At 38.1% G+C, this 23,738-nt stretch overlaps 1 protein-coding gene across 4 annotated transcripts in view; it reads right to left on the reverse strand.

Annotated features, from left to right (window-relative positions):
- THADA (THADA armadillo repeat containing) overlaps positions 1-23,738 on the reverse strand; it is a 220,053-nt gene that overhangs the window by 40,003 nt on the left and 156,312 nt on the right. For all 4 annotated transcript variants that reach the window (XM_042051827.1, XM_042051828.1, XM_042051829.1 and 1 more), the window contains 2 exons: positions 21,360-21,475; positions 6,528-6,613 (listed from right to left, as the gene is read on the reverse strand). In XM_042051827.1, the coding sequence (XP_041907761.1) occupies positions 6,528-6,613; positions 21,360-21,475 (202 nt within the window). The remainder of the gene's footprint in view (positions 1-6,527; positions 6,614-21,359; positions 21,476-23,738) is intronic.

The following is a 23,738-nucleotide window of genomic DNA, read 5'->3' on the forward strand; positions in this document are numbered from 1 at the left end:
TTCATTACACTGCCATACTAAGGTGACTGCTGATGATCATAAAAAGGGCATATTTTAAGCAGGATGTTTTCTTTTAAAGACATCTGCAACTTCTTCAACATCAGAGACTAATCATCAGAACTTTCAATACAATTCAAAACTACAAACATGACTGATTAACAGAATCTACAGGTAATTTATTATTGAGGACACAAGCATCCCATTGCATTTTGTACAGCACAGGGGAAAGTTTTCAAAGAAAAAAAGAAGGGAAAAAGAAAAAACATTTTATCTGGACACTGAGACAGCTGTTTTTTCTTACAGCTTCTCTCTGGCTCAGCACTGAGTTTTCCAGTATTTTGCATTCATATAGAATCACAAAACCCCATGGAGACAGTGCAAGTCAGTCAGTGGTACATGCTGGAATCTAAAGAGAACCTGATTTTGAAAGGACAAGCAGTCTCTGTCTTCACATGGAGACAGAATTTTAACTGCTAACATGAATAAACATGACCAGTTCCACTTTGCCCTAGTGTCACTTATTTCATGCAACACCTTTCCATATTCCCTGTTCAACACGGCATTCCAGAAGTATCATGTCCACCCTCCACAACCCTCCTCTGATCACTGACTCTGCCATCATTCTAAAACACTATTACTTTCCTCCTCCTCCTCCATCTGTGTCACAAGTTCTGCTTCCAATGCTTCCTTGACAGTGTTGGTGTTGCACACATCCATCTCCTTTCTCCAAAAACTTATTCTTTTCAGCCTTGGTCCATTTGTTTTGCTCTTCTGTCTCACACTAACTTTTGTTCTGTCTTTGGACCACCTCAACATCCCTCACTTGTTCTGCCTCTGGCATTTTACTGTCCAGGCAACTCCCAGTCACTCCCTGTGTCTTGGACCTCCAACAATGCCACCTTCAACTTCTTCATTCTCCTGTCTGCAGTGAATTAGAACACCGAGTACCTAAAAACACTTCCTTTTGACTTGTCTAATTTAATGTAAGTAGGCACAGTGCATTTAGATGATCCTGCAAATATGTTTTAAATCTTTACCTTCCTTAAGTCAAGATAAAAACATTTACCTGGCACCCCAGTCAATACACCAGCAAAATTTATATAATTTCTGACATAATAAGTAAAAACTGCCTTCAACTTGTCAAGAGTGAAATTAAGTTTAAGCTAATTAGACCAAATAACCAAAACACGTGTTAACAAGCTGCCTGTGTTTTTATTCAAATAATTCTTTGGCCACACTTCTTAAAGATCTAGGTAAAGAAAATTAAAGAATGGCTAAAATAACCAACCTAGTTATCCCTGTCAAATTTTTACCATTCAAAAATCATCAGTTTTCAAGTTAGCCTGCAGGAAAAACTTGGCTGCCATTTAGCTTCTTTCCAAAGTAAGAAGTATGATACAGAAAAAAGTGGCTACAGCCTTCAAATGCTATTTGAAAGACCTACAAATCATGTAATTCAGGCAAACATTGAAGAGAGTCCTATGTAAAGACCAATTTGTGCTTTCATGGCAAAGCATCGCAAAGCATCCAGAAGTTTGGTAATCCATATTATTTCTATCAATGTCTTTATAACTTCTAATTAAAAAGGAGAAATATAACCAAGAAAATAGTATTTGCACTGTATGTTATTTAAAATAGTACTTTGTTGTATTTGAGGACAAAACCAGCAGACAGTTGAAATAATAGCTCATGTTTCTGATCACATACACACACATGTGCAGTGCACAGTATTATTTGCAACCATTTCTTTAGTTCATGAGCAGAATTTAAGAATCTTAACCAAGCCACATCTACAGAAGGTTTAGGTATTTGGAAGACAACAAGAAAATGGAAGTATGTTTTTGCAAAATTTAAGGGAAGAAAATATCAGTGAGAGTGGCATACTGGCTGCTCCATTTTGGTATCAAAACAATCTCTTTATGAATAGGATTAAGCATGTAAATACTAAGTAACTGTTCCCACAGTTGACAAAAATCCTGGAGTTTGGTTAATTTCAAGAACTTTTATAAATCCTTCCACCTCAAATGTAGAAAGGAAAAAATGCCTGGTTAGAACACAAGTGGCATCTTTTCCTAAATCACTGATTCATCCTATTTGACATCCTGTTTAAATGTTTTCTCTTTCCCACCAAACTTGAATTTTGAAGACACTATGCTTGACAACAGGCCAAACCAGCCAGCAGACTGACAGCACACAGGATAAAGCAACAACTTGGCAGGATTATCTTTAGCAAAATTTTCTTTCATCTTTTCCCTCTTCTATTCTACATCCTATTTCACTTATGTTCATAGGGCTCTATCAACAAGTGCCATTTTTTGGAACACAACCCTGGACAAAATGCACTTCTATTAGTCAAGTATGTTACAGAGAGTTGCATCTGTTTTTCCCTTCATGAAATGACAAAATAGTACAAGAAAACTGTTTCAAGACATGAGCAAGAAGGAAAATGTGACCACTTTGTCCTGTGGCATTCTTCATCTGTTACAGAGAGATGCAGCATCCCAGATCTGAGCTTTCACTGCAATTCAACACTCTGGCTCCTGTGTTCCCAGCACTGCAGATCACAGTAATACTCTGGTCTTGTTGTTTTGCTTCAAACACCAGTTTCCAGAAGATTTGAAAGCAGGAATGTGTATCACAGGTCCTCTCTGAAGTTCACTTATTCAACAGAGGAGTATTATTTACTGAAACAGTGTATCACAGCAGAGTCCTGAATTCCATCTCTTGCAAAGCCCATCTCTGAGTGCACAGAAGAGCGTGTAGCCTCAGACACATGGATGGATCTGGAGCTCTACAGACCTCTGCTTCTAACTCCTGCTGATCAAAATTTGTGAATTTGCAAATAACTATACACACAGCTAAGGCTGGACATGTTCTCACCTGGACTTGGGGTCATTTTTCCCACCCCAATATGCCTACAAATGTTATTTTATTCCTCCTGTAATGTTTGAAGCAGGGTACAAATGCCAGAATATCCTCTGCAAGAGGACTGCATTGCTCTCCCATTAGAATGAAAAGGCCCTGGGCATCTGTGATTTCTGGTCTATAAAAACAGTTGATGTGGGGAAAATACATCAAAGAGGTCTGCAAGAACAAATTCCCTGGACGCTATTAATAACTATTAATAGTGACAGTAGACATCAGCTCACCAAATAATCCTACACCTGGTAAGAACATTCTTTACTCTCAATAAAGGTAAAAAGAGTATTTTTATATTTTAACTTTTTTCTAAGGCTTGCTTCCAACCAGAACTGATAACAGAATAAAAATATTTTTAAGACTATTTTATAGTCTTGGCATTATGTATTGTCTCTGCATATCTTAAAACCCTCAGGCACATCAGGAGCTGGGGAAAAAAGTTCTAGATTTTGCCTATCACCTCAAGGAAACAAAACTGTCTTTTCCCAGTGACACAAATCAGGCAACACTTCAATCCAATCCAGCAAATTGGAATAAGTGTGAGCTTTGGGTTTTTTGTTATGTTTAAGATAAATAATCATCATTTAACCAGCAGTACATTTTTAGCTGGACAAGATGGTTTTGGTATCCATTCCTCCCTCCCTTCCTTAGCTGACATTTTAAAGTGGACATTTTTTGAATTTGTGAAGTAAATTCTCCATGGGCTATCCTGCACTTTAAGAGACAGATTTTATTAATTGAAAACAACAAATCACTTACAGAAAATAATCATAATGTAGGAAAGGCCTAGGCAGAGCTGTACTCTGAAACCCTCTTAGTAATTGTAGCCTCTTTAGACAGGCATAATCAATTAGAAGTGGTCTGATTTTAACCAGTTGCAGACTCATTTACATTGCATTCCCATTTCTGTTGATGAAAATCAGTTTCAGCCTGTGGCCTGGAACTCATATACAGCACTTCCTGGGGCCTCTTAGATAAACACATCAAGAAACAGTTTTATTTGGATTTGTCCCTCACCCTTTGTTCATTCAAACAACTTTACAAATCAAGATTAGAACTGAGAAAAATTGGCTCATAACCAGAGATACACATATATGAGTAAGATATTTAATATCAGAAAAGTATAACACTTCAGTTAATAATCATATCTTAAAAACATTTAAATGGAAGACTCAAAACATTCAGTTTTAACTGGTGAGTTTAGTCTTTCTCTTACTGTGTCATGGGACACTCAGTTTCTATTTAGTATAAACACATTACTCCTTCCTTTCAGAAGGGCTTCTTGCCTGAGATACATAAAATTGTCCCTAATGTATCTTCAAGTTTTCAAAACAGTACTTCCAGCCTAAGTTTTTACTCTCTGTAGACACTGCCTGAACTATGTAATTTTAAACCTATGTAGGAATGAAACTTTAAAGCAAAACAATACTAATGAACTATCCCCAAGCAGAGAGAATCTGCAAAAATAATTGCTTTCCTTCTGCAGAAATTGTACCTTACAGCACTCAGGTCTGGTACAGTCCACATGAGGTTTGAAAAATAAATGAATTCACTACAGTCAATAATCCAGCCACAGCATGGTGCAGTCCCTCAGGCTCAAAGGGCTATTCACAAGTCAGGGGCATTAAAAAAAAGGAGGGGACTTTCCTGGTGTGGAGAGGTCTATAAAAGCCTTTGCAATTGTGCAGCAATTGTTTAAAAACCAGAACAGACAAAAAAAACCCAAGGATAACTGAAATAGGAAAGAGACTGATAAAGGAAATGCAATACCCACTAAGTAAGCAAAACGAGGAGCCCTTCCCTGAAGTACTGGCTGTTCCTTCCTAAAAGAAAATACAGAAATAGAGCTGAAGGGTGAGTAACAAGAACAATCAGAAGATGAAAAAAACTTCTTATGAAGAGAATACAGAAAAACTAGGATGATTCATACTACAAAGGAGCTGAACAGAGGTCCATGATTTAAAAAAGTGTAAAACTTAATATTCCCAAAAGGATCTATCTTTTAAAAAGAAGTATTCAAAGTAAAAGGGTGATGAGCCCAAAAATGGCTGAAGGAGACTTTGGGGGTTGTTTTTGCTTATTTTGTAGTTGTGATACACAGCTAGACTTTTTAATGTACTGCAAAGGATTATCACTAAGGTCAATGGCATAGGAGGATTTCAAAAGCTTTATTTTGTAGTAATAACAAAAATAAGTAAAAATATATTGTAATATAAGAATTTGTTGATGGTAGATATGGTTTACCCCCAAAAAAACCAGTAAAGAGCCAGGAAAAAACTTATGCCTAGAGACATGTTATATTAAAACTGCTTTAGATAAGGCAGTGCATTTCTTCCTATAAAGCACGAGGCCCTTGCCTAGTCACAAACAGTGGGCAGTACCTGGCAGAACGAGACCTACAGTGCAACATCAGCTGGGAATTTCCTTTACTGAACAGCATATCTTGACACCTGAGATCCATGAGAGAGAAATGACTCTCCTGAGGACATGAAAGATCAGACTTGTCTCCTGGAGCTCCCAATAACCCGATCCCTGTTCCTCTGGTATAATGGAAGTCACCTGACACATACCCTCTGTACATCTGTCCTTCTGTTGTAAGGGCTAGTTCTTCATCACCTGTCTAAAGAAGTTGATTTCAGGTAATGTTCATCACCAATTTGTTTTCCTAACAACTATCACTATTTGAACTGCACATTCACAAGAAATCATACCAATAGCAATTTCAGAATTAGAATGCACTACATCAACTAAAGGTCTAGGCAAAAAAAGCAAAAGGAATTGGTTTTTAAATTAACAGTGCCCACAACATGACTATCTGAAATAAAGAACAGTTCCAGTGACTTAAATGCAGTGTTGAATGAAATTACAAAACTATTCTTTAATTGCCTTCCTGGACTGACAAGGTAATTTATTACTCACTTGTTCATAAGAAAGGAACAAAACAGGCCCACAAGGAAGCTACTTACAGCTGACTGAAAGCTGCCTACCCACTGCCACCTGTGAAAGGGTGTCCCTTCCTCCATACCTTTGTTTTTCTTATTGTTTACAGCTTATTTTGTACTGTTCCAAACCATAATCTACAACATTAAAACCGAGAGTTCTGACTGGTCCTTCAAAAAATTCCCATTGATAAAGAATCAAAATGAAACAAGAAACTGAAAGGAGCTCTCAGAGTTGTCTCTTATAAAACTTCTAAACATGAGAAAACACTTTCCCTGAAACTATTTCATAAATGAACATTTCTGTGGCTTTCTGGAAAGGTTTTAAGTAGCAACAGTCCAGGATTTGGATTTTGGATCAAAAAAACATTTTGGAACATGGGAGAGGATCTTTTTTGTTGTTAGCCATTCTAGGATCAGGAATACTGCAAGATCATAACTTCAAGCCTTGTCATGGAGCTGTACCTCAGTCTTCTCCTCAACAAAACCTAGGACTAGCTCTTAAGAAGGCAGAATAAAGGGCCTTCTTCTACAAAGCAGCTAAAGGATTCCAGAAGGCAGTAGATTCCTTGAGCACAAGTAATACACTATTGTTTCCCCAGATTTAACAGAGCTCAGAAATAGATACAGATATTAAATCCAATGTATAGAACAGCACATTTGACTTACCTTGCTTTTGAAACTTCTCTAGGTGAGTACTCAACATCACAAGGATATCAAGACAGGCAGCTCTGGTCACCAAACAAGGATTTAGCCTAAAAAAAAAAAAAAAAAAAAAAAGTTGTAAAGATTAAATCCTTATAACCTTATGCTCAGAAACAGCAGTCAAACAAACTAGTTTGGCATGTCTATTTTAATTAATGAAGATAAACTACTGGTCAAACTAGACTGCATGTATCAAATAATTAGACCAAGTTAACCAAGGTTCACTTCCTGGTCCATTCTGTGTGGCAGTCTCCCTCGCAGAATGGCAACACCTTCCTCCTCCAGCCATTCCACTGGCAGTTGATACATTTCGGTATTACTGGATGAACCAGCTTGTGGTAGCAACTACAGTGTCTTTGTTTTGTTTATAGATATTGTGTGCAACGAAATGCAGCAGCAAAGAGAAGTCCTCAGTTCTTACTGTTACAGCTCATAAAAGAAAAACTTCCTTTGCAAGGCACCTGCTACACCTTTTTAATGGCCACAGCTCTCACTGTTCTGATGAAGACCAGAAGTGTGCATGTTTTTAAAATCAGACATCTCTTTTTCCAAACAAGAATATTTGGGATTTTGCGTATATAATGGAAATTGATAATAAGCTACCTTCTGCTCTACCTCTTCAATTTGCAAGTGACAAACATCTATTTTCTCTCCAATTAGAAAAACAAAATTAGGTTAATCACTTCATTTTTCTTTGTATTACTATCACTGAAACATATTTAGCCATGAAAAATTTTTTAAAATATAACTTCAAATGTGAACAAACAGGAAATCTAGTTCAAAACACAGAAATTATTCTGAAGAGCCCAATGGGACTTGACCTAAAACAAAAACTTTCAGAATCAAGCAGCACAAGCTTGAAGTATGACTAATTCTGCTCAGTATTTCATTTTTATTTTATCTGGCACTCTCTTTGTATGCTTATCTTGATGTTTGAAACTCTTTCAAAAAATTGTTAATTAAAAATGTTCCAACAAACATTCTGAACTCTAAACATCTTTAAAATTCAAGGAAAAAAAGCTTTTTCAAGTAGGATATGTGATCATGACATAAAAATGAAAGGTTTGAGGTTCTTACATAGTTTGGCAGCTGTATTTGCCTATGGAGAGTTAGCCTATGAACCTGTTAAAAAAGACAAACCAGAAACATTGCTCTCACCTTCAGTAATAAACTCTGCAATAAGTCTAAAATACTTATGCTTTCTTTTACAGTCTACAATGTTAGGCATCCATATAACACAGAGCAGAATATATGCTACGAGGATCTCTCTTTAGAAGAGGTTTTTTCCTTCTTTTGCATAGAAAGAGACTTTTTGGACACTTTCTTACTAGTGAAGTAGTCTAGGTTCACACCTCCCCAAACTTCTCCACGCTTGTCTGCTACCACTTGCCTTAAAAGCACAAGAGCTGCCTGCTGAGAAGATGCACATCAACAAGAACCAATGCCTTAAGAAGCCAAAGCAACTTTAATATGGCCTATTTTTGAAGAGTTGTATTAGGCACACTTAATTTCTATCCACCCTGGTTAAGCAAAGATCTTTCCTGTATCTTGGTTATCCAGTTGCTGCCTAAGTTGTTCTTCACAAAGCACCACCAAGGATTACTCACAGAGTTGAGAGCTCAACCCCTGAGAAAACAGAGGGATTGATCACTCAAAGGCTCAGAAGAAAAACAAACCACAAGACATCTCTCAAAAATGGATGAAAGCAGCCACAGCAGTTTTCAGTCAATATGAAGAATATAATGGGCCTACTGCATTTCAGCTCCCTCAAAAAATGGAAAACTTGCTTATTATTCCATGTTTTCCGTGGAAAAGAAAATTTCCAACATAGAAACTGTGCCCTGGGTGAAACATGGCTGATGTAACTTTTACTGAAGAAGAGGCAACAGCAACACTGGCATGTTTTTTATTCTGGTCCAGCTTTTAAGCACTTACCACTTCATTTTAAGTATGTACATATGCATGTTTTGATTTTGAAATGAGACTTTTCTAGGATAAAACATGCCAAGCATTTGTCCTTGGCTGATTCCGTTGCTCTGGTGATGCTAGTGAATTCTCATCCATATGTGCCAGACGGACACAACAGGAAATTCAGTTTTCCAAAACCAAGAAATTTCAATGTTGTTCAGACTGTAGCAGAAAGCTCAATCTTGAAGACAATCAAACAGTGATTTACGTAACAGACCTGACAGCCAAAAATCACATGCTGAACGTTTCAAATGATGCACTGCACAGTATTTAACACGACCTGTTCGTGCAGAACTTCAGCAACAAGAGTGGGAATAGTACAAGATGTTTCTTTTCTAACACTGATACCCAATAAAGTGGTGTTCTCATAAACAAGGTTTGAGGAAATCTGTCTCCAAACAAGAAAGTCACAGCAGTAGCAAAGGTGGGAGCTCCAGACATCTGGAACAGCATTCCTTTTTTTCTGTCCGAAACCCAAAAATTATTTCATTTCCCTTCCAACCTGGATATTAATGGAAACAAATACATCACATGCTCACTCCAGATGATAAACTGTACATGACTCTGAATCGAGTAGAGATGGTTAGAACTCTCATATTTAAGGGTATATCCACACAGAAATATAAAATGGCTATCAAAACAATATTCACACTGTTACACATCTGTGCAGGCTGGTGATGCCAGGGCACAGATCTGCACCTGATTAAAGCAATGCTTTGTCTATGCCAGCCAGTAGCTTAGTGTAACATCTAGAAGTCAAAAGAGCTGGCACCAAAGACCCAATGGCCACCCCACATACTGTGCCCAGATGCCTTAAGCCATAATTTTCAGAAGTTCAACTTGTTGCTTTTTGTTTGTGTTTGGAAAGAGAGCTTATAACCAGCCTGCTCCAGGAATCTTACTGCACTCAGGAGCTTGCTCCACACTTTCTAGTACTCCTTCATAATGGTCTCACTTGGAGCTTGACTGTCCAGGTGGAAATAAAAATCAGGTCACTGGCAACTGCTGAGTTACCTTTCACAAACAGCTAATATTGCAGAATATTTCAACACACCTGACCAAAGAGAGGTCAAAGGCTGTCTGCCCTGAGTAACATGTGTCAAGCACTGTCACAGGCTGGACCTGCCAGGCACAAGACAAGAAGACTCCTACAACAGGCAGGAACAGAAAGGATTACTACTTAGTAAGAACAAGGCGCAAAAAAAAACGTATTTCTAATTTAATCAAGGAGAAGGAAAAGATGATGGGAGGAGCTGCTGTGTCCCTACCACATCATCCTATGAAGATAGGCTAAGAGAATTGGGATTGTTCAGCCTCAAAAAGAGAAGGCTTCAGGTTGACCTAACTGCAGCCCTCCAGTACCTAAAGGGAGTCTGCAAGAAAGAGAGAGACTTTTCACAAGAGCCTGTAGTGACAGGACAAGGGGGAATGGATTCAAACTGAGCAAGAGCAGGTTTAGATGAGATATTAAGAAGAAATTCTTTGCTGTGAGTGTGATGAGGCACTGGAACACGTTGTCCAGAGGACTGGTGGATGCCCCATCCGTGGAAGTGTTCAAGGCCAGCCTGGATGGGGCTCTGAAGAATCTGGTCTAGCTGAAGATGTCCCAAGCTCACAGCAGAGGAGCTGGAACTAGGTGATCTTTAAGGTCCCTTCCAACCCAGGCGATTCTATGATTCTACGACCAGGGAACTCCACAGAATATTCAAGATCATTGAAAGAACAAAAGTCAAAAAAGTTAAAGGGTTTACACTTTTTTTTTTTCCCTAATTGCCCAAAGCTCTAGCCTAACAGTATCTTCAGTATGATAGAAGTAAGTGTCTTTCTTTCCTTACTATTTTAGGTAGGCCTGGCCGAACAGTAGGAAATCTGAAAACACAGGTGCCAGTGTGCATACTATTGACGACACTTCATAGCAGATTTCTGGATGAGATCCTGAAAATAAAAGTCTTCCAAACCTAGTCAGTTTCTTTTCATTAATGCTGAACAAGTAATTGGGGATAGAACAGACAGACTTCTTTGTAATTGCATTGTCAATTCTGGCATGTGAATATAAAATTAAAAAAGAGTTCAAGGCGCTTGCAGGAGGAAACCTTTTGTTAGCCGTTAAGAGTCCAGGGACTTTATTTCAAATAAAAAGGTTAATGGAGAGTCTGTTAAAATTCACAGGCTGCTGTTCACATGCCTTTGAAGAGGCCTAGGTTAAGCACTTATAGAATATTATATGACCAGAGTAACAAAGAGCTATTTGTTTTCAACAAGGAACTGCCTGGTAGGTGAACGAGGAAGCATACCCTTCAGGAGATACTCCCTCTCTGGAGATGTAAATCAGACTCAGAAGGCAGGTTCAGAAGCTCCATGGGCAACACTGGGGTTTGCTCCAGCTGGCTTTGGCTACCTACAGTAGCACTAGGACCCCTTTGATTTCTGCTCTGCCTTCACCTCCTCTAAGTATCACCGATTGCAGCTTAGGTCTATGCAACTGAAATCAATCCTAGACTCCCACAGCTTGGAGCTCTATAAATATTATCTTTTAAATGTTTGATTCACCTTTTATAGTTAAGTCATGCTGAATTTGAGGTAGTCATTGGTTTGCTTATTTTGGATGGCAGATCTAATGCAAACCGAACTGGCATTTATTGAAAAAATCAGCAATATGTGGCCACAGACCTCCTGTGTACTTGGCTCACACACATGGCTTCAACTCTATCAGGAACACATGGCTTAACTTTTAAAATTAAGTTTCTCTTGTACTACTGTTTAATTTAAACAAGATCAACATTAACGAACTACAGAGCAAATTACCTTCTCTTCCAAGAGAAACAACAAGGAGCAAAGAACATGGAAAGCTCACACATTTGGCCTCAATTCTGTCAGAACACTGGGAAAAAGACAATCTCTTGCTTCTCTAACAACTAAGGTTTGCAGAGGCCCTTAAACAGCATTTCTACTTATTAAAAGGCACCATTTATAACTATCCAGATTTCTGTATTGAAGTCAGGATGCCAACACCCCTTTCTTTATAGCAAGTACCAAAGAATTTTGATGCACAGTTTCTGCAGATTCTCATTATCTTCTCAAACCCCCAATTTTCAGTGACACTCAGTCAGATGACTTAAAAAGCTGACAGCTATTTTCTCCTGGATCACTCCTCTTTTTCCACCTCACTTCAAGATGAGCAACAACAACTGTAACATTAATTTACTGCATTTGTTACATAAATAAGACAGATACAAGCTAGTGATTATGAAATCGAAGCAGTTCGTGTTAATGTTTATTACATTAGCTTTTGGTGATTCTAGAAATTCAGTGTTTTCCAAAGAGGTAGTTTATTTTGCTCATATTTTTTCTCATTAGGAATCAGATGTTGGAAAACTACTAGCGGAACAATCACTATTTAATATACAGCAACTTACAATATTTACTAAATATTTAACAACATAAAAATCAAAGTATATTTCCTCAAACTCTCAATGAGCACTAAGAAATTTCAAATGCAACCTGACAATTAATGTCTCTTAAATAAAAATCCATAATATCTCTCTTTTGGATGAGGTTAGCTACAGGTATCTTAGTGTAGTCAGCTATCTTAGGGATTTTTAAAGCCTTTTGTAAGAGGTCTCCGAAAAGCTCTGCATTTGGCAGTCTCCAAGCTTTTAGAAAAGTCTGAAAGACTGCAAATCTTTCACCCAGTGCTGCTTTATGAATCTTTTTAAATACTGATCTTATTTCTCAAATGGGAGTATAACTTTAATAAATAATTAACAAAATAGTATTTCCTCCTAATAATGTAACATGTACATTACAGGTCTTGTCACAGAAAAACACCAAGTAATTACACGGGGTGTCAGACATCATTTTTTTTAATACAGAGTTTAAGTGACTCTTAGCAACTCAGATTGGTTAATCCCAGCTACAAACTTTAAAAACTGATTACAATATTTGGATAATGAATCAAGCTGGTGTAGAACTCTAGTCAAAATTATACGACTTACAAAGTCACCTACAAATCTTCATATTTTGTCCAAAAACGTCATGACACACTCTTAAGCATCGGGGTAAAGACACCAGAGCTGGCAAGACTACAAGGGCAACCCCTTCAAAGGTCAATTCCTCCTCGTGAAGGAGAAGAGATCCATCTTAATGACTTGCATGACTGTTTTCATTTCAATTTTCAAAGTGATCAATTAATTAAATGAACTGCCTACTCCCCCTCTGGTCGTCAATGAAAAAGTCACTCCTGCTGTAATACTGTATGCTTCCAGAGCCTTTGGAAAGGCTGAAAAGGACTAAAATTCCTGGAAAGGAGACCTTTTCTTATGATTAAACTTACCAAAATCATTTCAGAAAAAGTCCCGTATTAAAGGAAAACCTGTGATTACTAAACACTGCCCCATTCTTCTGTGTAAATAACACGTTATTGTCAAAGAAATTCATATTTTAGTTGGCAGAAAATAGATCATTTTATAAATTTTTATATAAATAATTTTATACTTGTATAAATATATATTTATACAATATGTATAAAAATATATGCTATTTATATAAATTTATATAAATTCATATAAATATTTATATAAATATATGTTTATATAATAGATGTAAAATATATATTATTTATAAAAATAAGTTTATATTAATAATTTTATAAATAAAATTTAAACCCCAAATTTTCCTACTTTCTAGCCACCAGTATTACGTGCCGTTTTTGATTCCAACAGATCGACAGAATTTATTCCCTGAACATCATATTCAAGTTAATGCTATTGCACAAATTCTTGCATTTCTGAACTTTATGAACATTTCTGATAAGTCAAAATTTTATGGACATTTAAGACTAGAATTCCATCTTTAGCGCTACATAAACACAGGAAAGAATTTTGATTCAGTCCAACATGTCATAATGCCACCTGATACTTGGGGACAGCATCTGTGCAACTTCTTATTATGAGCTTCCCACTCTGCCTTTGTCTTCCATAATCTCAGTTTTTGAGGCTAGCGCACTGGCAATTAAATTCTGGGTTTACAGCGTATCTTTTTGTCTCTATCAACTCCCAGCATACTCCTTGCTGAAGAATGGCAAATCTCCAAAAGTATTCCTACTTCGGGTGGCCAGATTCTTCTGATACGTGACCTGCCATTGTGTCAGCTAAAATATCTTCCACAAGTGCATCATCTGTGATGTCTAAGTCTTGATACAGTCAACTCTACATGATCCTTAGAGGGCTGTCCATGGGGAGCTCTGTCCTTGGAGGGTTGCTGATGAACCAGGCCAAGCTGGCTTTGCACTGACCACATTTTACCTGCAGCGTGATCTGGTAAATGATCAGTTGTCATTTATGGAGGCGACAAAGCTTATGGAAATCACTCCTACACATACAGTGAGCGGCTGATTAAAAGATTAAATCTTCTCCTGTTGTTTTGGTTATTAGCTTTCCAATTCGGCAGTATTCTAAAGACTGAGGTTTTTGGGGGTGTATTTGTTTAGAGGGCAGCATTCATATTTTAATCTATTTTCTCTCAGAGCCCACATCTGTAGCACTGAATCAACATGCATGGCCTTCCTCTTGTCTTCTTAAGGGGACATTAATAATGGATTTAATTATTAAGCTTTGTCCATAGCATTTTTAACCATGTAACACAAAACCAGCCCATCAATGAACATCATGGCCAACAGACCTATATTTAATGGACAGCATTTAAAAAAATAATGATGAAGCCTGCACTACCAAGTAAACCTTGCTGAGTTCCTGGAAGCACAGGAACACCTGCATAGAAATAGAAATCCAAACATTAGTAACAGTGCATCTGCTTCCCTACTTGGTGCTGTTGAGATCTTCTCCAAGTAATTACCATGTGCACAGCCCCCCTCACTTGCCCATTCTACAGGGACAGCTCATCCAGCATTATAACAGGCACTGTCTCCCAAGGGAGTTGCTAGTCTGGTGATTTAAGTTTTTCCACCACTCTCAAAGCCAGGCTATTATGTTGTTATTAGTTTCCATGGTAAAGGCAGAGAATTTATTGCTTGAAAAAGAAGCTACACAAATTATTTTTTCATTGTGATACCACCAAGAACATCCTGAGTTTCAGCTATTAAGAAAAATTAATTTGCGCTCCAGCTGTCCTTGGTGAATGATACTGAAAGGCTGTGTTTTGTTGGTGTTGTTTTTAGCATACCTGATTGATAAAATAATCCTGGCTGTTCTCTTTTGTGCTCTCTTAATGAGAACCTCATGTGATTCCTGAGCAAATCCTAAAAAACTTCAGAGGTCAAACTAATCCCATGGGCAAATTTAATGAATTTTACACAATTAACATCAGGGGGCTTACTTATGAAGAAAAAGCTATGAAAACTCTTATGTTTATTTATTGAAAAGCATTTTCAGATATAAGCGAGGATTTATGTCCAAAGTCTGTAATTGTACATGATTTGTGCCTACTCCAAATGTTGCACTGGTGGAGAGAACACCTCAAACAACCTTATCCAAGTCTTAATATTCTCGGAATGTTCGTATTTAAGTTCGGAGTACACCTATGAACCAGAGTCAAAGACTATTTTATCTTATGCAAAGTACATCTTAAACTTCAGCCTGAAGTTCAAACATCTCTACTGATACCCAAAGTGGGTGTTCCAAAACCAGCAATCACCAAGTGCCTAAATAAACAGTTTGTAGCCGTGCTAATGGTACTGTTATCAAAACTGGTGAAAGAGGGGACTTGGAGCAGTACAGAAACCTAAATTAACCTGCCAAAAGCATGTAAGATTTAAATTAATGCATCTAGGAATACATTTATGAACAATGACGTGCTATGACTGTTCTCAAAAGCAAAGATAAACGAGGCTAAACAAGGCCCATGGGTTAGAATGTGCAGATTAATAAATTACTGGTGAGTCAGCACCAAGCCTGACAAGAGTTCAAGAAGTGTTTGGACAATGCTCTCAGGCACACAGTATGACTCTTGGAGATGTCCTGTGCAGGGCCAGGAGTCAGACTCAATGATCCTCATGGGTCCCTTCCAGCTCAGCTTATTCTGTGATGCTGTGAGCTGTTCATACTGGTACACTCCGTTTTCAACTGGACAGGACAACAAAAATTTCCGTTCATGTTTTGTGTGTGCAAGAGTACACACATGAATTCTAGCTGAAACAAAGTTAAGTTTTCAATTTGAAACCTGGTAAATAAATTTCCACAGAGATAGGCTCAATCATTAAAACTATTTTCAACTTTTGAACTTGGCTGTACAACGCATACAGACCACTAACCAACAAAGGTAATTAACTGCACTTCTCAATGTGTAGGTTATAAAGATAGAAATGAGAAAGTGGAAAAGTTAGGAAACAGGAAGATGCCAAGTGCAGACATGGCCTTGGAAGGACAAGAAGGTTCGTCTTGATGCAGTGGAAGAAGAGGAGGCAAGAGTAGTAAAATAAGAGAAGGACTTCTCTGCCAAGGAGGACAACCTTACATTCCCCTCACTTCTTCCCTTCTTGCTGTACAAAAAACCACTTCCAATTCCCAAATAAGGACCACTTCAAAAATTACACAGAGGCTGCTTGCAAAGCTGCAGAGAGCCATGGGCACGTTGCACCTCTGTCTAGGTATGCCTGCATGTGCCACTGTTTTGTCTGTAACAGTCTGCTCACTAGAAGTTACTGCTGTCTCTCCCAAGAGGCAATGAGAAGAAAGGCATATTTAGGTTACAGTCTGAGCCATTAAGTCCTGAAACCACAAGGAGGCCACATTCTTGCTTTCTGCACAGATGGCCTAAATGCACCTTGCATGAAGCTCCTTCTAGGAAGGACCTAAGACTGCTCATCTGCTTATTGTCACTCACATAGTGCTGCCAAAAGCGGAGGGGGAAAAGTGATACTACAGGCTTGATGGAGTGCCACGGTCATCAAAACTTGTCAAGTTACCACACTCTGTAGGGCTATAAAATAGTGATGAGATTTTCCTCATTCAAAGCAGTCATACCTGGATCATCGAAGAGTCAGCCAGGGAAAACTAAGCAGCACATATCTCAGCAAACAGTGAACCTCGTTTTGAGCCTGTGCCTGAAACAGTTTTTGCATGGATTTGTTGTGTGAGGTTGAATCCTGTGCAGGACCTATTTGTATTTTTAGCAGTGCCAACCATGAAGCAGAGAGCTGTAAGCAGCAGCACTGCAGAGCACAGGTTATTTGGGTCATAAACGCACTGCAGGTGGCCCATTCCAGACGAACCAGCCACTCTTTGCAAAAGGCAAAGCCAACTGGTTTTACATAAGGTTGTTCCACACCAGAAGTTTCAAGAAAGCAGCCTTCTTAGAAGTAAACTCTCCCAGTGCAGACAAGCTCTCAGCCAAGAAACAGCACATGGCTAGAGGTTAGCAGAGTATGTTATTTGACTTCTGGCAGAACCTCAAAGTCTTTTCCCCCTCCTGTGGTCTCCAGTAAGTGGGAAGGTGGGGAAAAAAAAAAAATCCAACTCAAAGCGCTGAAAAGCAGCATCCTACAGCAAAGCCGTGCAATGACATGATTTCACAAACTTTCCAATACCAATACTTTGCCATGCCAAAGGCTACAAATTAAACAAGGGAGATATTTCTGGGACTTCTGTACAACACATTACCAAATCCAAAGGCTGTTCTTCTAGCTTTCTGAATTTATGAAGCAGAAGGCATCTAGAGTTAGTCTTATAACTCCCTGGTATGCAGTTGAGCTGAAAACTACCTTTTTTGGTTTTTTTATTCATATGACAGAGCTTTGAACTCTTTCAAATATTTAGCTTGATAAATTCATCATATTTTAAAGCATTCATCAGATTAATTCACATCACTTCATTCCACCACCTGAGTTCTCCAACCAAGCAGATTTTATAAATTTTTTAAATTTCTGTTCTTCTCAAACACCCTGCATCTCCCACATTTGCAAAAAATGCAATAAACTAACACTGGTGTGAAGGTGAAGGAAAGCAGTAACATTAAAGAAACACTTTAGACTAAAAAACAGGTATATTCCAAAACAAAGTAAGAAACACCAAGAGAAGAATAAACTTACTAATTGAATGAAAAGATTCAACCATTACCTTGAGAAGTGGATAGACAGCAGGTCTCATTCACCAGAACATCAAAAATGAAAATACTCATTCTGAATACATAAAAAAGTTAATCTTTTGAAGATGTAAAAAAAAGCCAAGGAAAAAAGCATCCATGCCCCATCAGTATGAGAAATCTGCCTTCACAACAGATAAAAAATACCAGTTGAAAAAGTGAATGCTTTATGAAATTCAATTTGGGGAATGTGACCCATTATTTTATTCTCTAAAGGAAAATCAGGTCGTAGCACGGAGAAGGAAAAGGAGGTTACTATATTACATGGAATGTGCAATAGAATCTTGAGCTATTCTACACCAATAAACTCTGATGAAAGAAAATTATATTCTGCCCCTGAAAAGGCAAAGAAAACCCTAAAACCAAAACCCAAACAAAAAACCCCCACCCAGTTCAGGAAACCACTGAAGAATGATAATCTTTCCTCCAAATACACACACACGACAACCTAGCCTCATTTTTAAGAGTTACATATGCAATCCAAAGTTTTCTAATTCAAGATTCTCAGAGAAGTTTGTTCCATAGTACAAAGGAAGTACATAGTTGAAAGAACACCAGCAAGAGCTTTACAGAACTAGCACAGAAATGTGATTGAAAATTGATGTTTAGAAATAACTCCCCAGATTCACAAACCATTTTCCTGCTATTTTAACTTTTTTTTAACCCATTTAAGATTAATAGTGAGTGCCTCCTATACTCTCTTTTCAAACAGACACAGCCCTGCAGTATTGGTGACATGGTAAATTCTCTCCTTATGAAAAAGGCAGAAAAACCAGATGGGGATTCATTAACTTTTCTCTGTGGTGCTCACTCTCTTTGCCTGAACAGAAAGAAGGTAAGAATGACTGTACATGACTGAGGGTCCAGCCAGCCATCACCCTCTCTGACAGCAGCAGATGCATGCCTAGCAGTCTACAACAGGGCAAGAATAAAGTGCTGGTTTCCTAATAGGCTCTCCCAACATCCAGAAACCCACACAGATGGACTTACTGAGTTTCGTAACTCAGTTGCCAAGCAACCTTCTGAAACCCCTTTAAAATGAGAAAACGGAAAACCAAGAACAAGACTCTCAAACCTCACTGTTCACCACAGTGAGCAGTTGTTCACCTTCACCCACTCAACTACCAACAGTAAAGCTGCACAGTGAATGTGGGACACTAAAACCATCAGAAAACACCATTCATTTCAATACCTTTGTTTGTTTGGGTTGCTTCTTGGAGGTTTATTCCTTCGCTTTTTTTTAACTGAATACATTTATCTCAAGCAGAAAGTTAAGAGAGTTACAGAGGGCAGGATGGATGGATGGATGGATGGATGGATGGATGGATGGATGGATGGATGGAAGGCAGGAAGGCAGGCAGGAAACACACCTTAGCTCAAAGTGTGCAAGAACAGTAAGGTACATCAGAAATTTGCAAAAATAATTTCTGTCATTTAAAAACCCAATGCTTTAAGTTAGTATTGCAAGGCTGCATGCTCATAACATAAAATTTTACTATCTGGGGAGAAAAGACATTCTAAAACACTTTATGTATAGCATTGACTGCATTATGGAGAATGCAAGACTATGAGAAGGAGGCTACAACAAACTGACAAAATGAAAATGTGCTGCTGACAGGGAGTTAATATCAGCACATACAGCCTACTTTTTACAGGCAACTGAAAGAGAAAATACTTCTCTTCAGGAAAATACCTTACTGTGCACAATAATTTCTTAGAGAGGGCCTGAAAAGTTTTCCTTTCCAGAGATGATAATAATCAAAAAAACCTCACTAAAAACCCAACCAGTCAGCACTAATGTGACTGATGTATTAAAAAGGGCAGTTCTGAAAAAATAGTTCGAATACAGAATTTATTTAAAATCTGTAATGAACAGAGCCCAGACCTTACGTATTTACTGCAAGAGAAAGACATTTGAATTACTTAGCATGAGTGTCTTTCTACCGGATTTGGTCTCTAGTGTTTGGGTTTTTACTCTTTATAACAGTATCAGTGAATTTAATTTAGTTATGCAAATTAACATTCTCATGTAAACACTTAAAAACGCTTACACTGATTCAAGCCAAAAGGTCCACCAAATCCACCATGATGTCTCCAGTTGGAGCAGAGAGCAGATGCACAAGAAATGGAAGCACAACTATGGTGACACTTGCCAAAACCTCTGTCTCAACCCTCAAGGTTGCTGAAGAACTTCTTGAGCCAATTGTGATGTCTAAATACTCAGTAACCTCACTGGACTTCCCTTCCATGACTCCATTAAATCGTTGTTTAAAAATTCAGACAGGCTTAAAACCAAGACTATCTTATATCACAGAGATCCAAAGCCAAATTAAAATTACATTAAAAACTTCATTAGTTTGTTTCTTTTACATCTGCCACCTTGGATAGGATGCTAATTTCCTGTCCCTTTCTATGTGACTCATATTTCACATCCCTCAGTTGTCCCTTTTCCATGATTAAAAAAAAATCTCAGTCTATTTAATCAGTCCCCAAGTAGAAACTGTTCTATACTTGTTGTCAGTCTTTACACTGCTTCTGATTCCTACTGTATCTTCTTTGAGGTTTACACAATATTTAAATATACAATACAGATTAATACACTAATATAGATGTGTTTTCTGTGTTTTTCTTCCATTCTTTTTATGATATTTTCCCCCTCCCCTCCTGGGCATTACCAAGAACAAGAGTAATTTTTTCAAACAAAAAATCTGCTCAGTCAACCACTCTTTCCCCAGGTAAAGTCCAGACTTTGCTCACGAGCACCATTTTCCAATTATTTGCACCAAGTTTTATCTGCCATATCATCACTCTCACTCTTGAGGAGACACTTCTGTAATTCCCAAAGATCAAATCTATCTTCATTACCCCAACTCAGTTAACACTGATAGATTTCTCCCACCCACTAGACACCCCCTTTCTCCAAACCTCTAAGGGTTTTGGTTTTGACAATCAGAAAATTATTCAGGTTTTATCAGAGATCCACACTAGCTGCACTGGTGACCTCACTCCACAGTGCAAAATATGGGATATTCCCAGTTATCTATCTATGCAGGGATCTGTGCTCTTTGTCCACAACTGATTCCTTTAAAGTTCTGAGTGGGAATTCCCATGGGTTGGAATTCTCAAAAGCAATTGCAGAGATAAAGTAGAGAAGGAAAGAGGGGAAGAAAGACAGAAAGAAGAAGAGAGAGAAACAGAGAAAGAGAAAGAGAGAAAGAAAAGAAAGGAAGAAAAAAAGAAAGAAAGAGCAAGTTAGTTGTATGTAGGTCACCTGAAGATGAACTTATGAAAAATATTTCCAAATCTATCTTGGATTGTTTGTGGGCAGCTAAACACTCTTAGTTTAAACAATTGCTATGACATTTTCCTACTAATTTTCTCTAAAGGTCAAAGTCAGAAAAACAGTAACGTAAAAACCTCATATACGTGGCATATTTTTCTTAGCCAAGAAGCAACAGTTATCCTCAAAATGTCTGTTTCTGTAGGAATGTTCATTCACAGTTATTTTTTTCTTTAATGACTGGACTACAATGCTTTTTCATCCTCGCTTTTGGAAAAAAAAAATATCTTGATTAAAAATCAGCAAGCCAGTAAGGTGTATAACTTGTACATACTTCAAGACAAATAAATCTGTCCACTTCGTTAAAATAATAATAATTTTAAAAATCAATGAAGTCTTCCATACATTAGTAAATTGTGTTTATAAGTGAGGTATTTTGTGTTTTATCTTACCTTTTAGCCAGCCACAGCTTGGTTCCCATACAGGTAATGATGTCGCCCAGTCCCTGCTGGAAGTCCAAACTAGCAAACTGGTTTGATTCTAGGTACGACTGCAGCAGGTGAAAAACCTAAATTTTAAAAAAAAAAAAAAATTTGAAACTAAGAGTTTCTAGCCACTGCTTTTCCTCCAAATAACTGTAAGATGAAACAGTCACCTGCAAAATGAACAACTATTACTCAAGGAAAAACATGTATTCACTTGGCCTTGTAGCAGATAGAATCCTTAAATCCTTAAGTTGCCTTATCTTTAAAACTCATTTTTCGCACAAGAACAAAACAACAGAAAATGCTAGAAGATGTTAACCCCCATGAAGTGAACAGAAGGCAGCTGGATGAACACCACTCCTCTGGCCTTTCCCAACTCAAGCATCCCTCAACTTTCAACTTTCTTGCTGTGCCATTTGCTCCCCCAGTGCCAGCACAACTGCCTGGGGAGCAGACTGGCAGCCTGGCACATTGATGGAGCGGGGCTGCTCGCACTGTACAAACCAAGGAGACAGGAAAGGGAATTACCATCTGTAAACACTCTGAAGTGCTGACAGAAAAGTATCTTTATTCCTGCTCCTGAGAATCTTCATTCCAGGCCCCAAACACCATGGGCAGTTGGGTTTCACAGAGCAGGGAGATGCTCACACCTTCCCTTTCAAAGGACTGAGCAGACTGAGCTCCTGGTACTGGGGTTCTGCACTTTCTCCTCCAGAGATTCATGTAAAAGCCTAATAGACATGTCCAAGCTATGATGAAGGGAAGAATTCAAGGTACCAGAATAGAAAGCAAGATCTGTAGCCTTCTGCTCAGGCAGTTAACAGAACAAAAAATGTATGTTCTCAGAGACCCTCCTTTGCTATTTGAAAACAGGTTTTTTCAAGTAGCACTGAATATACAGAAAAGTATTAAGAAAAACATTAGTTAAAAAAAAAGTATCATCATCTAAGCATGAAATAAAAATATTAGGTAGTGTAAGAAAGCTGATACCAACTGTACAGTGGAGAGGGACTCTGCAAGACCAGCCCCTTGTAGTACCCATCCTGCATGTGACACACACTCGACACAAGTGACACCACCCCTATCATCCCACTTGGGTTTAACTCTCCCCATTCACACGTAAGAGAACAGCAATCACCTAGGTGAGCTAATTTCTAAACAGAAACACATGGAAATGCATGGTGCAGTAGTGAAGCCTAATGGAGAAGATCTTGCTCAGCATAAGGCATTTTGCCTTACAGCCTCAAAATTTGAAACACTCTTCACTTACACAGGTAAGTTACATTTACAGAAAGGACTTCTATGCAAATTGAAAAAGTACATCCCCCATTATTTACTGAAACTGACCATGTGCAGAATTTAGGAAGCTTAAAGATATATTACCAGACCATTTCTGAAAATACATATTGTGAGCATTTTATATGGAAACAGTCTTGACATGTGAGAGTATTAGCACTTCCTACTTGCAAAGTGACAATTTAATGACTAATGGATCAAGCTGGGTCTTCACTTCACTTTGGGAAAAGAAAAACCTTTGTATCCAGATTTTTAGATCTCAGATCTTGATTTTCCACATTCCAGCTGTCACTTGCTCCAGGGGTTATAATTTTTTGTTTGTTTGCTTGTTTTGGAAATACAAGCACTGCCACATAGCATTAACTTGACACAATTTCATCTGTTTTAGTTTTTTGTGAAATCATTCAAGTGGAAAAACAGCTGCAGTTGTTTCAAATAAGCACAGAAAGAGAAGAGATGTCAAGAGACTATCTAATCCATACAAACACTGAGGCAGGGTCTAAACATTCTTGGATGAAACAAATGCCTGACTGTCCTAATCCTGAAAACAGCCAAGAAAGCAGATTCTGGAACACTTGTATGCAACCTCCTCTAGTCTTTCACCCTCAAAATCCAAGCTCTCGAGGGAAGGTGTTCTTGTCTGCTCCCATCCCTGCCCCTACAGCAAACAACTGTTCTCTGAACACTGTTCAGTCAGTCCAGATTTTTTCCTAGTGAGGCACTTATTAAACACAGAGATCTCACCAGGGCCCTTTGACAGGAACAATAAAATAAACTCCTATCTCCCTTTGTTAGCAGGTGCTCTATAGGCAAGACACATCCTGGAAAAGTAGCTTGTCTTTTTGTCTTTTTTTACATCTTCCTAAGTCCTCTGAACTGAACATCATTTTGTTGATAGCATTTTTCTAAGATGGCCTTTCCAAGATCTTTTTGAACCTTGACCTTTTTCTACAAAATGCTTTGCAGAAGCACAAGCTTGCAAACATTTCAAAGTGTCACCAGACATCTCTACCTTGAGTCCTCTCCTTTAGTCTGCTCTTGCCTGTGCAA

Source organism: Corvus kubaryi, unplaced genomic scaffold (genome assembly GCF_017639235.1).
Source record: "Corvus kubaryi isolate FWS band 111438036 unplaced genomic scaffold, C.kubaryi_AGA036_p1.0 76, whole genome shotgun sequence".
In the NCBI taxonomy this organism is placed as follows: Eukaryota; Metazoa; Chordata; class Aves; order Passeriformes; family Corvidae; genus Corvus; species Corvus kubaryi.